The sequence below is a fragment of the Martes martes genome (genome assembly GCF_963455335.1).
Source record: "Martes martes genome assembly, chromosome: 18".
Taxonomy (NCBI): Eukaryota; Metazoa; Chordata; class Mammalia; order Carnivora; family Mustelidae; genus Martes; species Martes martes.
In genome coordinates this window covers 27367991-27388950 of record NC_137906.1, presented here as the reverse complement: position 1 = coordinate 27388950, position 20960 = coordinate 27367991, and the positions used below count along the sequence as shown (strand labels likewise).

Sequence of the window (20960 nt, the reverse complement as noted above, 5' to 3'; positions counted from 1 at the left end):
TCAACAAGTAAGAGTATGATTATCTGTCTTTGTATGGGAGCATTTCCTACTAAAAAGACATCAAATTGTCCTATTTCACTGACCTTTCGGTATATTCATGATAGTCTTCCAAAAATATTTTTTAAAAGATAGCTTTACCCAGCTTTTTGATGGACATGTTAACACTAGTAAAAAGATGGTGACCACTTATCATTGCCTTCACCTTAATTTCAGCTACTCTGGAAGAAAAGAGGCTGCGGGTGATCTCTCGCTCCATCTCTCTCTTGCTCTGCTTGCTCTCAGCTTGCTGGCCCCCTCCACCGTAGACAGCGCCGGCAAACCCCGCCTCGCCCCCAGCCGTCCAGTCCACCAGGGGGTCATACACAAAGGCCTCCAGCAATGTCAGCAGAGTCTCTCTGCCACGTCTCATGATGTGTAGAACCTGTTTTCAGAGGTGTTTTAATCAGGTTTTGCCACAAGTTTCCTTGCTCAAACGTCATTTTTCATTCCACGGGATTTGTTAATTTAACAGGTACATTAAAAGGTATAAGAGAAACAGCATACCTGCTCGCATGAAAGCCTAAAAACACCTTCTACTCCAGTTACACCCAGTGCTGTTTCAATATTCTGTGTCATTCGAAAAGGTACTTTCTCAGGAACTCTAAGGCTTTTACCTTGAAAAGAGAAACTGTTATATTTTTGTCCTTTCATCAAAAATATTTGACCCTCACATAAATGTAAAAGTCCAATTTAATTTTACCTTTTTCAAAGCAAACATTGTAATCTATGTGAACCACCTCTCCAGTCGTCATATCAATGAGAACATTATCCAGATGTCTATCTCCAAGGCCAATTATGTATCCGACCATAGACATGACTGCAGTAGATCTGGCATAAGACTAAACAAGGGGGGAGAGCAAGTTGTAACACCATCAGCAAATTTCCTTCCAACTTGGACTTGATGCTCTAAAATTTACAAAATTCCATAATCCCACTTGTTTCTAAATAGCACTTCTCAGGGATGCTGCAAGTGGTCCCAGAGGCTTTGCATTGAGCAGCAACAACACTGTGGTACCTATTGGGCTACTTAGTATTTGAATACTGGATTTAATAAAAAACAAAACAACTATTTTCAGCCTCCCTAGTTTTTCCTTTCTCAAGCTTTTACTTTTCATTTCTTTTTTTTTTTAAATATTTTATTTATTATTTATTTGACAGACAGCGATCACAAGTAGGCAGAGAGGCAGGCAGAGAGAGAGAGGAAGGGAAGCAGGCTCCCCACTGAGCAGAGAGCCTGATGCGGGGCTCGATCCTGGGATCCTAGGATCCTGGGATCATGACCCGAGCCGAAGGCAGAGGCTTCAACCCACTGAGCCACCCAGGTGCCCCTTACTCCTCATTTCATCCATAATTCCCTCTGTTCTATCCTCACACAGTCATGGCCACGCCTTAGAAAATAGACGAAATTTAAGACTTGAAGTAAGAACTACCAAGTCCACAGTGAGACGAAGGGAAAGAGGAGGAAGGTGAACAACACAGACTAGAAAGGAAGCAGACAAAAGGAACAGGAATACTCATCACAGCCCAAAACAAAACACATACCTGTGTGACTCTCCACCATTCATCAGGTGTGGTGCAAGATGACCAAAGTTCTTTAGCAAGGAGATTTGGGGGAGTGGCCTCCATTAACTCTTCTAACACCGCCTTCATTACATGAAGAGGCCAATCCCGTCGGGACACATCCAGACTAAGTCCAACTGCTTTTAAAGCGGGGCCAATTTTACTATAATAAAGTTCACTAGGACGAGGTACAATTCCAGGATTCTGAGGAGTCTGGTAAGAATCTTGGGCCTTAAAAAAATTTTTTAAAGAAAAACATCAACTTTATTTAAATATAAATATAAAAAGGTTACTTTGACTATAGAGTAATATTTTAAAAACTGTGTGTGTGTGTGTGTTTTTAAGATTTTATTTATTTATTTTTGAGAGACAGAGAGAGAGAGCATGAGTTGGGGGGTGAGGGGGAGGCAGAGGGAGAAATAGACTCCCCACCAGGCAGGGAGTCCAATGCAGCACTGGATCCCAGGATCCTGGGACTCATGACCTAAGCCGAAGGCAGACATTAATGACTGGACAGCGGAGGCACCCTTAAAAACTGGTTTTTGAATGACATTCTCCACCTCCGCAGCCAAACTGCACAGACCAAATAGATAATTCTTCTGGACTACACATCTTTCTTACAACCTTTCTCTTAATTAAGTACTACCACTTTATTGAAAACATGGTCTACTGTTCTATTTTCTTGAGCTTCACTTCAAACTCAACATTTACATTCTTCTTTATAACACATAATTCTACTAAAAATGTATCATTTATGCACAAATTTCATTCTTCACTGGTATGACTCAATCATCAACATAAAATTAACAGTATTCAGAGAAAAATTTAGATAGTCCCTCTCTAATTCCCATCTCTCATTTAATGCTCAATAATTGTTCTGCAGTCTCCTATGCTTATTTTTTAAATTTGACTCATTTCAAACTCTTGTTCCTTCCCATACCTACCCTAATTAATTATTTTGGCTAGAGATGGACTTCTGAGGTTGAGACTGTATTAAAACTTATCTTTATTTCCGTAGCACTTAGTACTATTCCTGGCATATGTACTAAGCACCCAGATGCTTAGCTAGAATGAATTCTAAATTAAATCCCTAGTCTAAATCAAAATCATAAATTTCACAGGCACGAAATATGACATCATAGCAATTAAATATAATATAAAGTTGTCTCTTTTTTACAAACTTAAAAGAAACTGGTTGTCAAAGTTCTCTTATCTGTAAATTTAATTTAGAAGACCCTGGGGCATTGGGTGGCTCAATTAAGCGTCTGCCTTCTTCTTGGTTCATGATCCCGAGATCCTGTGGTGCTGTGGTTCTGTGATGGAGCCCCACATGGCCTCCCTGCTCAGCAGGGAGTATGCCTCTCCTCCATCTATGTCTCCCCCCTCCTCATTCTCTCCCATTTGTTCTCTCTCAAATTAATACAATCTTTAAAAAATAAAAATAAAAGACCCCTAGTAAGCCCAATAAAAAAATCATTAAGATGCAAAATATCAGCTTACTGATTAACAACCACAATACCACCCTACCTGCTCCCCCTGTATTTGTCTAGAATAAGATTAACCAAATGTCACAATTTCCGCCTCTTAAAGCTTTATTTAAATATGCCTCGGAAACACTTTCTTAGATATTTCAAAAGTCTGTTCTAGAACATTTATAAATTTACCAAAACGCTCAAGTACAGAAAAACATGAGTATTTCACATAGAACAAGAAAGAAACTAATATATGTTTTTATGGAAATTCAAATAAAAGTACATGTATATCTGAATTTATCAACCTTCTGTGCTTGTAGGGCAGCTTCCCGTTGTTGCCATCGTTTGTAAAGACCAAATAAGGGTGTGGCTCCATCCACCCACTGGATTAGTCCTGATCGTGTTCCTAGTGGCGTTACAGAATAGTGTCGGGCGTGGAAACGGGGTGTTTCCTGGCGATTGATTGTAGCAAACATGGTATTCACAATAGAAAGGAATTGCATTATTCTCTCATCCAGATGTAAATCTTCTAATCCTATGGAAACAAAATTTAAAGTAGCTAGAGTGTTGACCAAATAGTGTGGGGATGGGGTTACAAATATATCACCCTTGTGTTTCCTCTCAATAACAGCAGCAGTCAAGAACTGAGAGCCAAGGAAGCATAACGGGAGCATGAGAGAACATTCCATTTAGTCACAAGGTATTAGACACTAGCATTATTAGCTGTACCTCAGTTCTGCTTATATAGGTTCTTCAGCAAAGAGAAGATAAGGAATTGAAAATCTTACTACATAGCCTCTAACCACTTCCATTCAAAAATCACGAAAGATACAAGACAATCCAGGCTATTCACCTGGAACAAACCTCTCCCAGCACATTCATACACAAAGCATTCATAATCAAATCAAGGCTCTTCTTTTAAATCCCACCTTTGAAAAGATAAGGATAGCTCTTGCCATCTGACCCTAGAAAGAGAAGTTTCTTTGGCTTGGTTTTGGTAGGTAAGATGGTGATGGTTCCGCCCACACTGTGGATTGTGACAGTGTCTCTGGCTGACACTTCTCCAGGAAGAGCAATTTCAGTGTTTGTCATGGCAGCCAGCCATGGGCTGATTTCTTCCAGACGCAAGATATAACTTGCACGTTTCTGTGCTCTCTGTTGCAAACTCAGCATTATCTATATTTATAAGATGGGGAAAAACAGGTTTACATTATCACCACAACACTTACTTTCTTCCACATTCAATTTGGCATAAAAATAAACTTAAAATACCAATACAGATACCGCATATTGTAGTTCCTACATTTAATTTCAAGCTACATACTTGGGCCATCCTGAGAGAGGAAATTCTGGTGTGCTAATATGATCTAGGTGATTCCTACTTTGTTCAGACTTAGCTCTTCTTCTCTGTCCAAACAACCGATGCAATCATAACAGATGGAAGGAAAGCACTGCTGTGATCACAAAATTCAGGGCTGGTAGCAAGCTAATTCCCCACGTTAAGCTACGTTTTATCAATGCCAAAACAAATCAGTTAAGTTCTTACAACAGAGCAAAAGATAAAACTGACAGCGGCTGGGTGTCAAGCAGACACACCCTTAGTAGCCACTTGAAAGGCTGGTAACAATTTAGAGCTCTGACCATTTGAAGTATGCAGAATTAACACCACAACCCCTTCTAATTACTCATAGGGAGTGGATCACATATATAGTTTGTATCCCCACTTGTAGCTAACTTAATAATGTGCACCAGAATTAATTCTGAGCTCCGCTTTCATGTGAAAAATGTTTTATCAATCCTCAGTGAGCTTTGTTCCATAAAAGGAAAAAGACAACTGGACACACCCCAAGTATTCAGGGACAGGACACAATGGATAAACTGTAGCATCTTTCCATGTTCAGCTGTATACAAAATATGGATGAATCATAAAAACCAAATGCTGACCCACCAATTATGTAATAAACACAGATATATATATATACACACACACATATATATATACACATAGGTCTTATGTGTGTATATATATATGATCTCATTTACATGAAGTTTAAAAACAGGCAGAAACTAAACAATACATCCCTTAGAAACACATCAATAAGTAACTTTTTTTTTTAAAGTATTCCTCTTATCTCTTCCTCTGGTTTTCTTAGTTTATTGAAAAGGAGACAAAGAAGCAAGAAATTGCTCTTGGAATGCAAGCAAACAAGTTTTGGCTAAGGCTCATATAATAAACTTCATCCTTCACATTAGGGATCTAGTCTTGTGCTTCTAGCTATTTACTATGAATTTAGTATTCTAGTTTCCTCTAGATTGCATTTACTAGTTAAAGTCAGATGTCCTCTTTGTTTCTACACTGTACCTTTTAATAGTTTTCTCACTGCTAAAGTAAGGAATCAAGAGCAATAAAGTTAAGGGATAGAGAAAGAAAGGATAAATTAAGAAAAAGCTACAAGGTAATAAATAGGCTCCCTAAATAATGGTGCTGTTGCTACACCAGATAAAAACCAAAGTAAATACAGACTAAGAGCACCAAAACATAAAAGGTAAGGATTCTCAGGTGCCTGAGTGGCTCAGTTGGTTAAGTGTCAGCCTTCGGCTCAGGTCACAATCCCAGGATCCTAGGATCGAGTCCCACACATTGTGCTCTCTGCTCCATCAGGAGCCTGCTTCTCCTTCTCCCTCTGCCCCCTACTCCTAACTTGCTCACTCTTTCTAGTGCTGTCTCTCTCTCTCTAATAAATAAAATCTCAAGGAAAAAAAAAGACAAGGATTCTCAAATATTTAAATATGCTAATCATCCCAACAGCCTATGGAGAACTGATTTTCCAGTTACTTATAAATATTGATGTTGTTATATGTGACTATTTGGTCTGTCAGAATCCCTAAGAAAGGCTACACAGGTACAAGATCAAATTTTATAATTTTATAAAGATAAAAAAGCAAGTCATCAATATTTAGGTCAAGGCCAGACCCCTTCATTAACGACTTTCTTACAGTATATCCTTCCCTAGTGTGAACCCTCTATACATAAAAGTTTGCTGCCCTAGGCCCATTCGCTCCCAAATTCTCAAAATGAAGAAAATACCTCTCCCCACATTCCTTAGAAATTGGTCATAAGCTACCTTCCATGGACCTACAAAATCTCTCACATTCCAAGTAAGGAGAGTCCCCATATTTGAATTTTGTATCTCATATGGAATTTCCCATTTTAGTAGCATTCTTGAAATTTTTCTGTACCTCTTTAAATGGAATCCAGCTGCTTCCAGGCTTCGCAGGATTTGATGGTGTCTTCAGCTTTTCAAGAGCATTTTCAATTGCTTCACCATAGTTATCCTGAAACCACTTTTCATGAGGAGTTTCTGCAGGGGCTGCAGTGATGCTCCTTACATGCTCCAAAGCAAACACAATGGGCTTCATCAAAGCTGTGTGCTTTTCCCGCATGATTGCAATTTTCTCTTCCCTGACCAGGAAGACATAGAGTTTTACAAAAATGGAACAGTTTAAATGCATCTACTGTTAAGTAAACAGTATAAAAGAATAAACTAAAATAAATAAAATATTAGCACAGTAACTTATAAACACAGCATTGTAGGGGCGCCTGAGTGGCTCAGTGGGTTGAGCCTCCGCCTTCGGCTCACGTCATGGTCTCAGGGTCCTGGGATCAAGCCCCACATCAGGCTCTCTGCTCAGGGGGGTGCCTGCTTCCTCCTCTCTCTCTGTCTGCCTCTCTGCCTACTTGTGATCTCTCTCTCTGTCAAATAAATAAAAATCTAAAAAAAAATAAAATAAAATAAACACAGCATTGTAAAATGTCCAGCCCACAAAAAGGCAGCTTTTAAACATCTGGCACTGGGAAAACTGGATATCCACTCACAAAAGAATGAAGTCAGACCCTTAACTTCTTTACACTAATATGTAAAAAAATAACCCAAAATGGATCAAAGACCTTAAGACCTAAGACTCTCAGAAAAAATGTATGGAAAATGCTTCTGGACACTGGATTTGGCAATGACTTTTTGGATACGGCACAAAGCATGGGCAATAAAAGAAAAAGTACAGAAAAATGGGGTTAATATATCAAACTCAACTTCCATGCAACAGAAGACACTATTAGGGGCGCCTGGGTGGCTCAGTGGGTTAAGCCTCTGCCTCAGTTAAGGTCATGATCCCAGGGTCCTGGGATCAAGCCCAATGTCGGGCTCTCTGTTCAGCGGGGAGCCTGCTTCCTCCCCTCTCTCTGCCTGCCTCTCTGCCTACTTGTGATCTCTCTGTCAAATAAGTAAATAAAATCTTAAAAAAAAAAAAAGACATTATTAAGAGAGTTAAAAGAATGCACGAAATGGGAAAAAATATTTGCAAATCATTTATCTGAAAAAGGGGTTAATATCCAGAATACAGAGCAAACTCCTAAATCAACAACAATGAAACCTCCAAACAACCCAATTCAAATGTGGGGAAAAGACTTGAATAGACATTTCATGTAAGAAAATATTCCAATGATCAAAAGGCACAGAAAAAAAAGCTCAACATCATTAGTCATTAGAGAAATGCAAGTCAAAACCACAATGAGATACCACTTCACATCCATTAGGATGGCTACTATATTAAAAAATAAATAACAAATACTGGCAAGGATATGGAGAAACTGGAACACTCACGCACTTTTGGTGGGAACCTAAACTGGTGCAGGAAAACCGTCTGGTTGTTCCTCCAAGTTAGCAACAGAGTAACAATATGACCCAGGCAAATCCACTGGATCATATACAAAATAATTGAAAACAGGCGGTCAAACAGACCCTTGTACAGTAATGTTCACAGAAACACCGTTCTCAATAGCCAAAAGGTAAGAGCAACCCAATGTCCATCAACAGACAACTGCTAAACAGAAGGTGGTATACGCATACAGTGGAGTATCACTCAGTGCTAAAAGGAAGGAAATTCTCATATGTGTTACAACATGCATGAACCTTCAAAACATGCTAAGTGAAACAGGCCAGACACAAAGGGACAAATACCTTTGACGCCACTTACATGGGGTACTCAGAGTAGTCAAATTCAGAGACAAAAAGTAGAATAGCAATAAAGAGGCGCTAGGGTTAAGGGGCAATGGACAGTTAATGTTTAGTGGGTATAGAGCTTATGTTTGGGATGAATACATTCCTGAAATAAACAGAAGTGATGGTTGCACAACATTGTACATATATTTAATGTGACCAAACTATATACTTAAAATTGGTTAAAATAACAAATTTTATGTTTTGTGTATTTTACATTAAAAGGGGGCTTGGGGGCAGCTTCATCTTCAGAATAGAAGTATATGAAAACCTACTTGCGTAAGGTGTTGTTATTCTGGACTCTTTTCACCTCATCTTCCAGCTGCTGGATCCGTCTCAGGACATACATGTGTTGCTGTAACAGAACTCCCAGCCAGAGCTCATCCCAGAGGACAGTGACCCTGCGCAGCTCCGCCACAAGCATCTGAACCTGCACACACAGCACATCCAGATATGGTCATCTGCAAGTTCATATCCAGCAGTCTTGCCAAAAACTAGAAATTACAAGTTCCGTGTGCGCATCTTTTGTTCATTATACGATCAGAGAACCTTGACTAGTGATTCTATAAATACAGATTTATAAAACCAATCCTGAATTGTAAAGCCAATTTCAATTATTCTAAAAGTCTTTTTGTTCTTCAGGTATCATTTCCATGTTTTGTTTAGGTTGTTTTTTAGGGGAGGGAGAAATGTAATAAAAATTGTTTAAAAACATACAAATCGTGCTTTATACCTGTAACACCATAGTGGGGTTTGCAGAGGACAGCTTATCCACAATTTTGCTGTAGCAATCCTGCATCATGGCTTGGTCTTCATTCAATCCACTTTTAGGTTCATCCTTATTGCTATCCTGAGAAGCAGGAGGGCTCCCTCCCTCACATTCAGAAACCAGCAACTCTTCTCCTTGAATATTGCCAAGCAAAGTTGGAATTGCAGAGGAAAACTTATTTCCTATAAGAAAATGGAAGAATTAGGTAGGCTGCGTATGTTGAGTTAAGGAAAACATTGGTAATCTATTCAACTCCAGAGCACTCACTTAACTAATTTGCTTTTCATGCCTTAAATTAACCAAAGATCATGGACATTCTCCCTTGCCACAGGTAAGCTTTTATGTTTCTATTATAAGCAAATGGAAGATAATGAAAAATAAAATAAAGAACAATTCTCAACAAATTAAGAGTCTTCTTGCAGTCAGAACCTAAAGCTTGGTTTCATCCTTATCTACCATTTACTCAGCTCATCAGTGAACCTGAGAGCACTGGCGCAGTTTCTCTAAGCCTAAATGGGTTACTGTGAGAATGAAGAGCATGTGTAAAGGACATGCCCTAGTCCTGGACACAGCAGTAACTACCTCAATAACCGACAATTATTATTATTACTGAAAAAAGCACAAACTCCATCAACTCTATAACAGAAAGCTGAAAAAAATTTACCCAACAGACATTATCTGCAGAATAGTTTATACTTAACGTAGCAGTATTTTAATATTCCATACCTGAAGCCTGCGACTCAGTACTAAGTGATATGGTACCCACTATTGCAGGGTACAATATGAGATGTGGGGAATCTTGAGCCACTCGGCAGAGAAGGTTACAAATACTCTGGCGCACATATACTTCGGGATGGTTTAAGCGTGAGAAAAGCTGTGGGATAATTCCTTCAGGATAAGAGGAAAGAAGGATAAAGTTATTAAAAACTGTCAACACAGTAGATGCAAAGCATAAAACCTGATTTGTGTCAGAATCAATTCTAAGGGCCTCAAATTTCTCCCTGTGATAACAAAGAACCCTAACAAGAGTTCTTGAGTTGCAAGTCTGGTTAACGGGTACAGAGCTATAACCAAAATGCAGAGCGATTCAACAACCTTCTGGCAACCTGTATTTTCTATGAATGCCTGTAAAGACAGAGATAATTTTTAACAAAGGGCATACAACAATTTTTCAAACTTATTTTCACCACTGTCTCCAAAATTCATTTTGTATCCATTAACGCTCCTGTCAACCTTCTAGTTCTCTGAAAGGCAGGAGAGGAGAATATGTAAAATGCAGTTCCTGGTGTCCTATCAACTAATATAGGTACACATTAAAATAATAAACAAAAAGAAATTGCTATTTTTTTATTGTCTTATGTATCCTACCCAGAAATAATTGTTCCTGAAACCTTTTATTCTGACCATTACCTCTCCACGGAGCAGTAGGTGTTGTTTCCAAGCCATGTTCCAGATACTGCCTAAGCTCGCCGGCATGCTTAACGAGCAACCTGAGCAAGCGCAGTGTGGCCATCACGATCACATCATCAGTGCTCTGCTCTGCTCTGTGACTCAAATGTAGCCTGGGGTCATCTTCATCTAAAGGAATCTAAGGGGGAAAGGTGAAAGGCAGAAATAAGAATACTGTTTTAGTCTGCTAGGAAGGAAATGTCAAATACATTCTCTTAGACCCCAACGTTGTGCTACCTACCTGACCAGCATTAAGTTTAAGGAAAGTAAAATAGGCGCTGCACGACAGCTTGTACAGGCTGAAGATTCTATCTACGACCTTTCTCCATACTTTGATAACTCCTTCTGTTGCACTTTCATCAAGTTCTGAAAGCCACGGGCAGCTTGAAATTAACTGACGCCAGATAACATCAACCATGTCATCTTCCTCATTATCTTCACCTTCTGTTATCTGAAGCGTTATATCTTCATCCTGAAGAAAATTTGGACATAAAATGCTACCTTTTTTAAAGCAAACAGAAAGGGGCGCCTGGGTGGCTCAGTGGGTTAAAGCCGCTGCCTTCGGCTCAGGTCATGATCCCAGCGTCCTGGGATCGAGCCCCGCATCGGGCTCTCTGCTCAGCAGGGAGCCTGCTTCCTCCCTTCTCCTCTGCCTGCCTCTCTGCCTACTTGTGATCTGTCTGTCAAATAAATAAATAAAATCTTTAAAAAAAAAAAAAAAAAAAAAAAAAAAATAAAGCAAACAGAAAGGGGGGGAGGGGATACATGACTTTCCTATCCTATGAAAGCATTTTTCTTGCTTATGAAAAATTATTTCATTTAGTTTCACACATGCTAAATTAATGTCATTATGCTCCTCTGTAGGATGTATTTACTAATGTAGCTAATGAAGGATTTCAGACTTTGTTTTTTGGTACTTTAAATGCTTCTAAGTAACAATACAGTATTCTGCCCGCAGAACATTAAATGTAATCTGTTCAAAAGCTTGAGGCTTGAATGTATACCAAATTCACTCACAACAGCCTTTACTCTCTTTACAGTAATGGGCACATACACAATGCCAGCTCTGGAGGACACTGATACATGCTGGTCTAGAGCAAGATGAGTCAGTACAGTTTAGCCTACGAAATAAAATCTAAACTTTTAAAGTCTATTTAAAAACTCAATAGCTCTAACATTCTAGAATTAACAGAACTCTGACCTAAGAGAGAATAAATCCTACAGCTCATTTAGTCTACTAGTTTTCAACTCTGGCTATGAATTAGAATCACCTAGTAAGCTTAAATACATACACCCACGTCCCACTCAGAGTACTTGGGGTGGTATTCAGGCACTAATGTGCTTTAAAAGGTCCCAAGCTAGTGTTAAGAACCTAATTTCTGATCAAAACAATAATTAAAAGAGAAATTTAATTCACACAAAACAAATTTCACTATTGTAACAGGACCTTAAGGAAATGATTTCTCAAGGTATTACATTTTCCTTAGAAAAGTATCATAACTCACTTTCATCTTAAAACTCAAAGTTTTGATTTGTAACAGTAGCTGCCTAAACTCTACTCAACCTGTAATCAAGTATATATGATCAACCTCTTCAAAATCAATAATTTTTTTTTTAAAGAGTTGATTTATTTGTCAGAGAGAGAGAGAGAATAAGGAGGGGGAGTGGCAGGCATAGGGAGAAGCAGGCTCCCTGCTGAACAAGGAGCCAAGGATCATGACCTGAGCGTAAGGCAGATGCCCAACTGACTGAGCCACCCAGGTGTCCCCAAAATCAATGAATTAAAAAAGTGATCTTGACACCATTTCTCCCAAACACTATATGATGTTTTCCTTGCCTGAATCCCCGCTGGCCGACACACAGCCTGTCCAAGAATACCAAATATTCTCTCTTTTTCTTCTTCAGTTATAGTGTCTGGAAGCAGATTCTGAACTTCAGATTTTTCTCTAGGCAGCAGACGAACACCTTCTCCCTGACTATAAAAATAAACAAGTCACTGGTTCCAGCTACCAACACTTGTCATGTGAAGCTACCAAAACATGTCAGCAGACATTTCAAATCTCTATCTTGCAATGTATTAAATAAATTACAGATTTTAACATACATACCTAGCATTATCAACCACCTTTCTGCCCCACCTATAAGCCCAACTAGCCAATGCTGCCCAGGATTTGGCTACTTCAGGTGCCTGTACTGAAGATAGGTGATACAACTGTCCCAAAATGAAGTCAGGTTCTCCAACTCCAATATGCACTGCCATAATGGGGAAAAGAAAGAAAAAAGAAAGGACTCAGCAACGTTACATTCATAAATTTCAAATGGCATTCCTACCAACATTTTAGAATTTTATTATCTGTAAGCTATCTCTAAGTCCCAGAATATTACAGTAGAAAATCCAATCCAAGAACACATCTTTATTATGCTTTTCTAAAAGGCTAATATATTGAAATTATCACTCAGCTTCGCAAGGCAGCTTAAATTATCACCACATAAACTACATAAATATCTTTCATGACACTGAACCTCATATAAAACAGTTCAGGCATCACATGTGCTGTACAACGTCTTGAATTCTAGTTATTACTGGCTCTTTCCTCATGATTAGGTTAAGCCTCAACATTCTGGCAAAAATAATATATAGGTGATCAGTATACAATCTCACTCGGTCAGAAATTCATGAGATAATTATCTTTATTCACAGTTTAGAAGTGAAGAAACCACCTGCTATAATGCCATTTGCCAATATAAGATTTATAATAATCACAGGACATATCCCCTATGAATATCAAGATTGTAAATTACATAGATTATTTTATAAGACCAACCTAAGTAATTAAAATCCCAGGCTTCATATAAACCAAAATCAAAGTACATTCTCATCAGCAAAGAGCTTACCTATCTCCCACTCTGTAAAATCTGAACAGAACAGACACTCCAACACTGAATGAACTACTCTATTTGTCAAGTACTTTTCTATTACTACCACCAGTGTCAGAATGTGAAACTTTCATCTTTGCTAGAGTTTCTGTGCTCTACCAGCCAAGGAGACCACAGGCAACTACTGTGTACCTTTCTGGCTCTTTCCAGTGTGAGGAGGAACTCAGGTATCTGCAGTCAGACTTTCTTGCTGGAAAAAACATCTAAGTCCATAAAAGCACTGTGGCTTGGGAAAAGCCTGTGGAGCAGTTAGGTGACTTCCACAGTGGCATTAGACACTAAACAAATGTGTTTTAGTTGCTTCCAGACAGTATAATATATTAAATTTCCACACAAACAATTTTTGTGGCAAATTACGGCCAGCATAACATTATAAATTTTAAAATAGTGGAGAGGTAACTTCTAAAGCTGGTATTTTAAAGCTAATAAAATAAAGAACTCCTACCTGTAGATTCGCTCTCAATCCGAGGATACTCTTCTTCCATGGTATTAACAGATGGCAGTTCTATTAAGGCAAGTATGTTTTTAGAAAGAGTAGAAAGACCTGTGAAGTTCTGCTGTTGCTGAGCTCTATAAACCTGTTTCAGCTGTCCTGAAATTTCTTTCCATTCTGCCTGGATCCATTTAGCCAGTGTCAGGATTGACTTGGCAACTGCATATTCAGCTTTGGCAGACTTGCAGAAAGATATGGCACAAGAACTCAACATTTCCATTGCATGTGTTGACTGGCCTACAGAAAACCAAAAACCAGCCCTTAGAAGCCTTATCTGCAAATTATTAACAGTATTTCAGGGTAAAGTAACACTGTGTTAAATTCAATGGTAATCAATGATCTCTAGGAACATTACTTTGATACACTATAACAAAATCACCTTTTCTAAAGCACCAAATTACAAAGGTTATAAATTGATTACAAGTAATTTACTATTCAAGATCCAAATATTCTGCCACAGCTGAAAAAAAATAATCTTTTCTTTTATTGTCTTACATCATACATATTTCATACACAGGATTTTCATTTTAGTCATACATTAAGCACAGTTCATTTTACTAACCTGCAGTATATAGCAATTTGGTTTTTTCGATATCAAGTTCAGGCCCCCATTTTTCATCCACTTGACCTTGAGTTGATAGTTTTTTAAAATGCTGGACTAAATCCTGTGCAGTAGTAGTCTTTCCCAGTTGAACCTCACTACACTGTGCCAGCAGTCTTGTTGCAAGTGACACATTCCCACGTTTTCTAGCAAATTTTGCTGCTGTTAGACCTAATTCCATGAGATGGCTTCTAATTGGAATGGTTTGTTCTGGAGAGGGGGGGAAAAAAGCTGCATTAGTCCTTGACTGCTCTAACCCAGACTGCATGGAAATGTGGCCAAAAGTTCTTCCCCAGCCATTTTCCCTTCCCTACCAACTCCCTAAATAAAGATAACCCATTTTTCGTTATCTTTAAATCCCTAGCAGCTAGCACACAGCTTGGCATACCATAAACAGTACTTTTGTTGAAATAAATGTAAGCAAATGATGAAGCAGACAAAGTAAAAATCATTCACTGTAAGAAATTTGTTTTTCAGTTACTAGATCTTCTAACTAAAGAGCCTAAGCCAAAGTGTGGGGAAAGAGCTAGACCATCCCCCTCATGTTGTGGAAGTACCCTCTGCCCTCCTCTCATGCCATTCTCTTAGGAGAATTTCTGAAGAATCCTTCATCTCCTTTTCATCCACTACCCATCCATTAAAACTCGTGGTCCTCAGGGTCAGTCCTAGGCTCTCTGTTCTTCCCACTCTGCATATTCTCCCTGGACAGTACCATCTGTTTCTGTGGCTTCAATTACCATATAAATGCTGATGACTCTTGAATCTTAACCTCTAGCCAGACCTGACATCTGAGTCCCATCTGCCTACCAGTCACCTACACTCAGGTATTTCAAGACACTTTTTACCTGTGTCAAGTGGAATCCATTTTCTACCACCCTCCAAACCTTCTACTTCCTTCTGTTATTCCTTTCTCAAGGAAAGGCACATGATCCACCTGGCTACCTAAGCAGGTGCCTGCCAGTCATCTTAAGACTCTACCTGCAGGGACGCCTGGGTGGCTCAGTTGGTTAAGCGGCTGCCTTCGGCTCAGGTCATGATCCCAGCGTCCTGGGATCGAGTCCCACATCGGGCTCCTTGCTCAGCAGGGAGCCTGCTTCTCCCTCTGCCTCTGCCTGCCTCTCTGTCTGCCTGTGCTCACTCTCTCTGACAAATAAATAAATAAAATCTTAAAAAAAAAAAAAAAAAAAAAAAAAAAAAAAAAAAAAGACTCTACCTGCAGCCTTCATATCATATCATATCTATTTTTTTCCTATCTTTACTGCCACTACCTTGGGTACCTTTAGCAGGAATTTCAGCCTAACTGGTCCCTCTGACCCTTAAGTGTTATCCTCTTCTAGTTCATTATCCAACTTTCAACTAAAATCATCTTACACAAAGCTAAATCTTTAACACTTAACTTCCCTTTGATGGCTTCCCACTGCCCCTCTGACAAAACCCCAACTCTGGAATTTGCCTTGAAAGGCACTGATGCCTTGCATTTCATTCCAATCTCAATCTCCTTCTACTTCCTCTCTTCCCACTCTCCTTTAGGCAAACTGTCACTTAAGAATCTTTCATTATTGCCTGCTGGCCTTTACATGTAGTTTTCCAACCAGTCTACTGCCTTCCATCTCATCCTTACCTCCCTCAAGAACCAGCTTAAATGTTACTTCCTCCTCAAATCCTGTTCTGACTGATCCCTAGGACTAAATTCGTACCCTCGTTGTACGTTCACCATGTACATGCACTTCCACTCAGCACACCATACTGCTGTCCCTTGTTTGAATTCAGTTTTCCCTGCTAGACTCTAGAATCACTGTGGTCCCTGGAATGCAGAAAACAGGCTTGTCTTGTTCACCGTTACATCACAACTTCGAGCACATACTTCATAAGCACTTGCTGAAGAAGGGGGGAAAAAAGCGAGGAGTGAAGTTGTGACTCCAAATAAAACCACTGGGTTACTGACTTGGTATTCCCAATTTTAAAACTTGTTCAATAAGGGAAGGATGAGAAAAAAGATGCTATCTGTAGTCCTGTTATACGCCATCCTCTGTGCTGGGGCTTTTATATGCCTTGCCTCATTTCCTATAATCCTTAAAAGAATCTCCTGAGCAAGGCAATATCCTCAACTGAAGAGGAAAGAGCCTCTGAAATTTAATGACTTGCCCTAGGGTCCCTCCATTTGCAAATACTGGGCTAACAATCCAACCCAAGGGTATATGGCAAGTCACAGTTCCCAGCAATCACTGGGCAATCCCAAGTCCAAACTCCAACAAAACCTTACTTGAAATTTAATACACAAATGTATTAAGCTTAGCTACATTTTCAACTAACATTCTATAGAATTCTGTCAATTTTTCCATTTTCGAGCAATAAAGTAAATTGCTAGCATCCCTTTAACATGACAGACATTTCTTTCTTAAAAATGAGACCCGCAAAATCAATCAATAAATCAATCCTACTTACAAAAGAGAGAGACCTACTAATACTTATACAAGTACTACTTCTCTGAGTTTTCATTTGGAATGTTTAAAAACTTAACATTCACAGTACATTGCATCTGACAAAGAATTTGTATCCACAACAAACAAACAAGTCTATGACTTGATTTAAAATGAGCAAGATGGAAACACTTATTAACAAAGTAAGATATACAATGGTCATCATGCAAAAAATGCTTAATCTCATTAATCACCAGGGAAATGCAAATAAAACCCCAATGAGGTATTATTATACACTGGTGCCAGTGACTAAAATTAAAGACCAGCACTACCAAGGATATAGATGCCAGAAGAAATGTCCAAACACTTTCTAAGAAAATGCCAAACTATTTTTAACATTAAACTATATGACCCAACAATTCTACTCAGAGGCATTTACTCAAGAGAGACACAAATATACGTCCACTCAGAGACCTGTACATGAACTTCATAGCAGCTTTATATAGTCCAAATTTTAAAATAAACAACTCCAATATCCACCAAAAGACCCAGAGATAAATTATGGTATATCCACAAAATGCACAGTACTCAACGATGACAGGAAGGATCACAGTACTGCTACACAAAACATAGGGGAACCTTAAAAATAAAATGCTGAACCAGAGAAGCCAGACACAAGAGAGTTGCATGATTCCATTTATATAAAACTTTAGTAAAGACACATCTAATCTACAGCGATAGAGAACAAATTAGCGGCTGTCCAGGAACAGGAGAGATGGGAGAGGTGACTGGGAAGAGGCATTAGGAAACCTTTTGGGGTAAGACCAATGTTCTCTATCTTGATTGTATTGGCGGTTACACTGATGAAGATGTGTCAAAACTGGAACTGTACATTTAAAATGTGTAAACTATATCTCAATCAAAGCTAGTAAAAAAATCAACCTAATTACCTTTTATCTTCTCCAACAACTGACTCTGGTACGTGGTATATCTTAATGCCTGCATCCATGGTCTCACATCATGCTGTTTACATGAACGCAGCGCTTCACTGAAGAGTGGAATAAGACAATCCTGCCAGAGAAAAACCAAAACTACTTAATGTAAATAGCCTCTTTATATGTTTGTAGGTTGAGGTAAGCTGTGTCCCCTATAAGCCAGCTGCTCCAGGCTCATCTAGTATCTCCTAATCACAAGAGGAAAGACACTCTAAGATACTCTAAGAGCAAAATCTTTGCTTTGGGGGAAAAAAAAAAGTCCACTTTATCAATATACTTATCAATAAAGCACATTTTTAAAAAATTAAACACAGCATATTTAATATAAAGCAGAAGTTGAATTACAGAGAAATATTAAACTATTGCTTTGTAAGCAGATTCTCAAAGACTATAATTCCCTTGGGAAGGGCCCATCTTTGGTTAAACTTTACCCTATCTGAGAAGAGGATGAAGTGTCTTCATTATTATTTAGTTCTTTTTTTTAAAGTAAGCTCTTAGCCCAACATGGGGCTTGAACTCACAACTCTGAGATCACGAGCTGCATGCTCTACCAACTGAGCCAGCCAAGTGCCACTGAGTCTTTGTTTTAATCAAATCTAAAATTTAGGGGCACCTGGGTGGCTCAGTGGGTTAAAGTCTCTGCCTTTGGCTCAGGTCATGATCCCAGGGTCCTGGGATCAAGCCCCTCATCGGGCTCTCTGCTCAGCAGGGAGCCTGCTTCCTCCTCTCTCTCTCTCTCTGCCTGCCTCTGTGCCTACTTGTGATCTTTGTCTGTCAAATAAATAGATAAATAAATCTTTAAAAAAAAATCTAAAATTTATAACACATTTCAATGGAAAATATGTTTACATACACCAACCCGTCTTTCAAAAAAACAAAAAAAAAAGAAAGAAAGAAAAGAAAAAATAATTAACCAATTAGCCATCCTTGAAATGATGTATCTTGGGTTCCTCCATCTGCCTCACACTGTCCTGAAATGAAAATGTGCCTGAAAATGACATTTTAGATTTCTTGATTTACTAGCTTGTCCAACAAATGCTACAAATGCTACTTTAAAAATTAAAAAAAAAAAAAAAAAAATCTTGGGGTGCCTGGGTGGCTCAGTCATTTGGGTGTCCAATTCTTGGTTTTAGCTCAGGTCATTATCTCATAGGTCACAGGATTGAGCCCTACGCCAGGTTCCATGCTCAACAGGGAGTCTGCTTGAGATCATCTCTTCCCTCTGCCCCTTTTCCATGCTTTTTCTCTCAAATAAATCTTTTTTAAAAAAAATTCTACACGAATGCCTATGAATGTTCAGAATATCCTGATAAGGATACACATATACACACCTCTGTGGAAAGTCTGTTCGAAACTGTGTTCTCCAAAGCAGAAGAGCAATACAGCTGTAAGGTACTTAGAACTGGCAGAGACTGTGAAACTGTTAAAGTAGAAAGTCTCAGTGGTCCAATAGCTATGCGTGACGTCTGCTTCAAGTACTTTACCACATTCCTGAAACAAAATACTCACTGTCAATCAATAAATGAGATTTTCCAACCTGCATAATCACTGAAAGGATAAGACAGTTTGATAAGATGGTACTACAGTGGCATCCAAAGAGGAGGAAGGAAGAGGAGCTGCCTTCCCTCTAGTAAAATGACATAAGTAAGTCAAGACATGCTTCTGGGGATTTCTACAGTTTATTTAGTTTCAACCTCTACATATGTTGCCAAGTGGCCATTCATGTATCGTATGACTTCTACAACTAAAATGAAGCTATCAGGACTAACACCTAAGTGATCACGTAAGTGACTCCACCCCCAAAGTATATATGTTTACCATATAGCAAGACATAGTGCACATTAACCCCCTTAGGATTGAACTTACTCAGTTATGGACTGCCACTTCTGATCTTGTTCTATATGGTTTAAAGCAGTTGCCAAACAAACAGAACTTCTCAACAACTGAACTTCAATAGATTTCTGAAGTTCCCTTGGATCTGGACTTAACATGTTAGGAAGCAGTTTTTTCATATCTACAGAAGTTAAATAAAATCCATTAAGTTAATTTGCTTTTAATATGTGATATTTTGACAGTATTAAAAAGTTATCACCAATGAATACATTCTTTCATATTTAAATTCAGGCAGCTGTATATTACGATTAAGCATTTCCGATAGCTACATAAAAATTATAGTCCACATTCAAATTATATCTCAGACCTGCCTCAAAACGGCTGATTTCCATAGTTCAAAAATCAGTAAATCAACCGCTACATTTAAAGGGATAAATCTAGCCTTACTTTGCAAACCTTACTGCATCTAGCAACTCAATGCTAACACACAAACTCCTCACAATACTAACTTTAGGGTAATATTTTACAGAATGTTCCAGTTGTGGTAAGGAAGTTAATGAACCACAATAAGAGGTCAAGAAAAATATTTAGCTTAAAGACTACTTAAACTTTTTCAAATGTGGCTAGATAAATCTCCAAGTCTTATAATAGCCTTTTTTTAGTTTAATTTTATTTGAACTGTTTTCATTTGCCAAATCAAATATAAGTAAAACAGACCTAAAGATGTTCCTTTACATAGAATTTGGCCCCAAAATAAATGTACAAAAACATCCAGATTTTCCAGGAAATACTAAGTCAAATATCTTGAGCAACTTGTCTATAAAATACTTAATTCTAAGATTATTATTTCAAATACCTATTTTCTCTTTTGATCCTCCAGCAAGTAGATTGATATTTTCTCCTGGTAACAATTCTAATTGCTCAGTACATTCAACAAATTCTCCAGATTCAAAACTGCTTAGTGACCTGTAATTAAAATACCAGTTAGCTTGTATTACACCTATCCAGCCCGTGGGACCATTCAGAAAAAGTAGAACAAATTCTAGAAAAACACAGCACAGTTACATAGGATTCTCTTGACGAGGTTCCTTCTACCTAGGCCTTCATTTTTTATTTCTATTTTGAAGATGCGACGTAATTAGCACTAAAACTGGAGCGGTGAACCAGAAAGCCACAGCTATAGTCATACACAGTCTAGCATAACCACCCCTCCATGTTTCCTTCCTCTTTTTGAGCCTGTTATTCTCAGGGGCCCATCCAACAAACTGACAGATCAGATCTCTGAAGGACAATGCCAACATCTGATTCTCCCCAAAGTCTCTCTAAATTCGCTAC

At 38.6% G+C, this 20960-nt stretch overlaps 1 protein-coding gene across 2 annotated transcripts in view; it reads right to left on the bottom strand.

The window, feature by feature from the left end:
- The window catches only part of SMG1 (SMG1 nonsense mediated mRNA decay associated PI3K related kinase), a gene marked incomplete at its 5' end in the record, with an annotated part of 105991 nt that overhangs the window by 23379 nt on the left and 61652 nt on the right, over positions 1-20960 (bottom strand). For both annotated transcript variants that reach the window (XM_080829999.1, XM_080829998.1), the window contains 20 exons: positions 203-421; positions 544-653; positions 740-878; positions 1582-1830; positions 3377-3606; positions 4001-4247; positions 6312-6534; positions 8404-8558; positions 8862-9079; positions 9624-9785; positions 10308-10485; positions 10588-10818; positions 12184-12322; positions 12455-12599; positions 13729-14013; positions 14339-14587; positions 17748-17868; positions 19124-19283; positions 19659-19806; positions 20482-20591. In XM_080829999.1, coding sequence (XP_080686125.1) covers positions 203-421; positions 544-653; positions 740-878; positions 1582-1830; positions 3377-3606; positions 4001-4247; positions 6312-6534; positions 8404-8558; positions 8862-9079; positions 9624-9785; positions 10308-10485; positions 10588-10818; positions 12184-12322; positions 12455-12599; positions 13729-14013; positions 14339-14587; positions 17748-17868; positions 19124-19283; positions 19659-19806; positions 20482-20591 — 3718 coding nt within the window. The remainder of the gene's footprint in view (positions 1-202; positions 422-543; positions 654-739; positions 879-1581; positions 1831-3376; positions 3607-4000; positions 4248-6311; positions 6535-8403; positions 8559-8861; positions 9080-9623; positions 9786-10307; positions 10486-10587; positions 10819-12183; positions 12323-12454; positions 12600-13728; positions 14014-14338; positions 14588-17747; positions 17869-19123; positions 19284-19658; positions 19807-20481; positions 20592-20960) is intronic.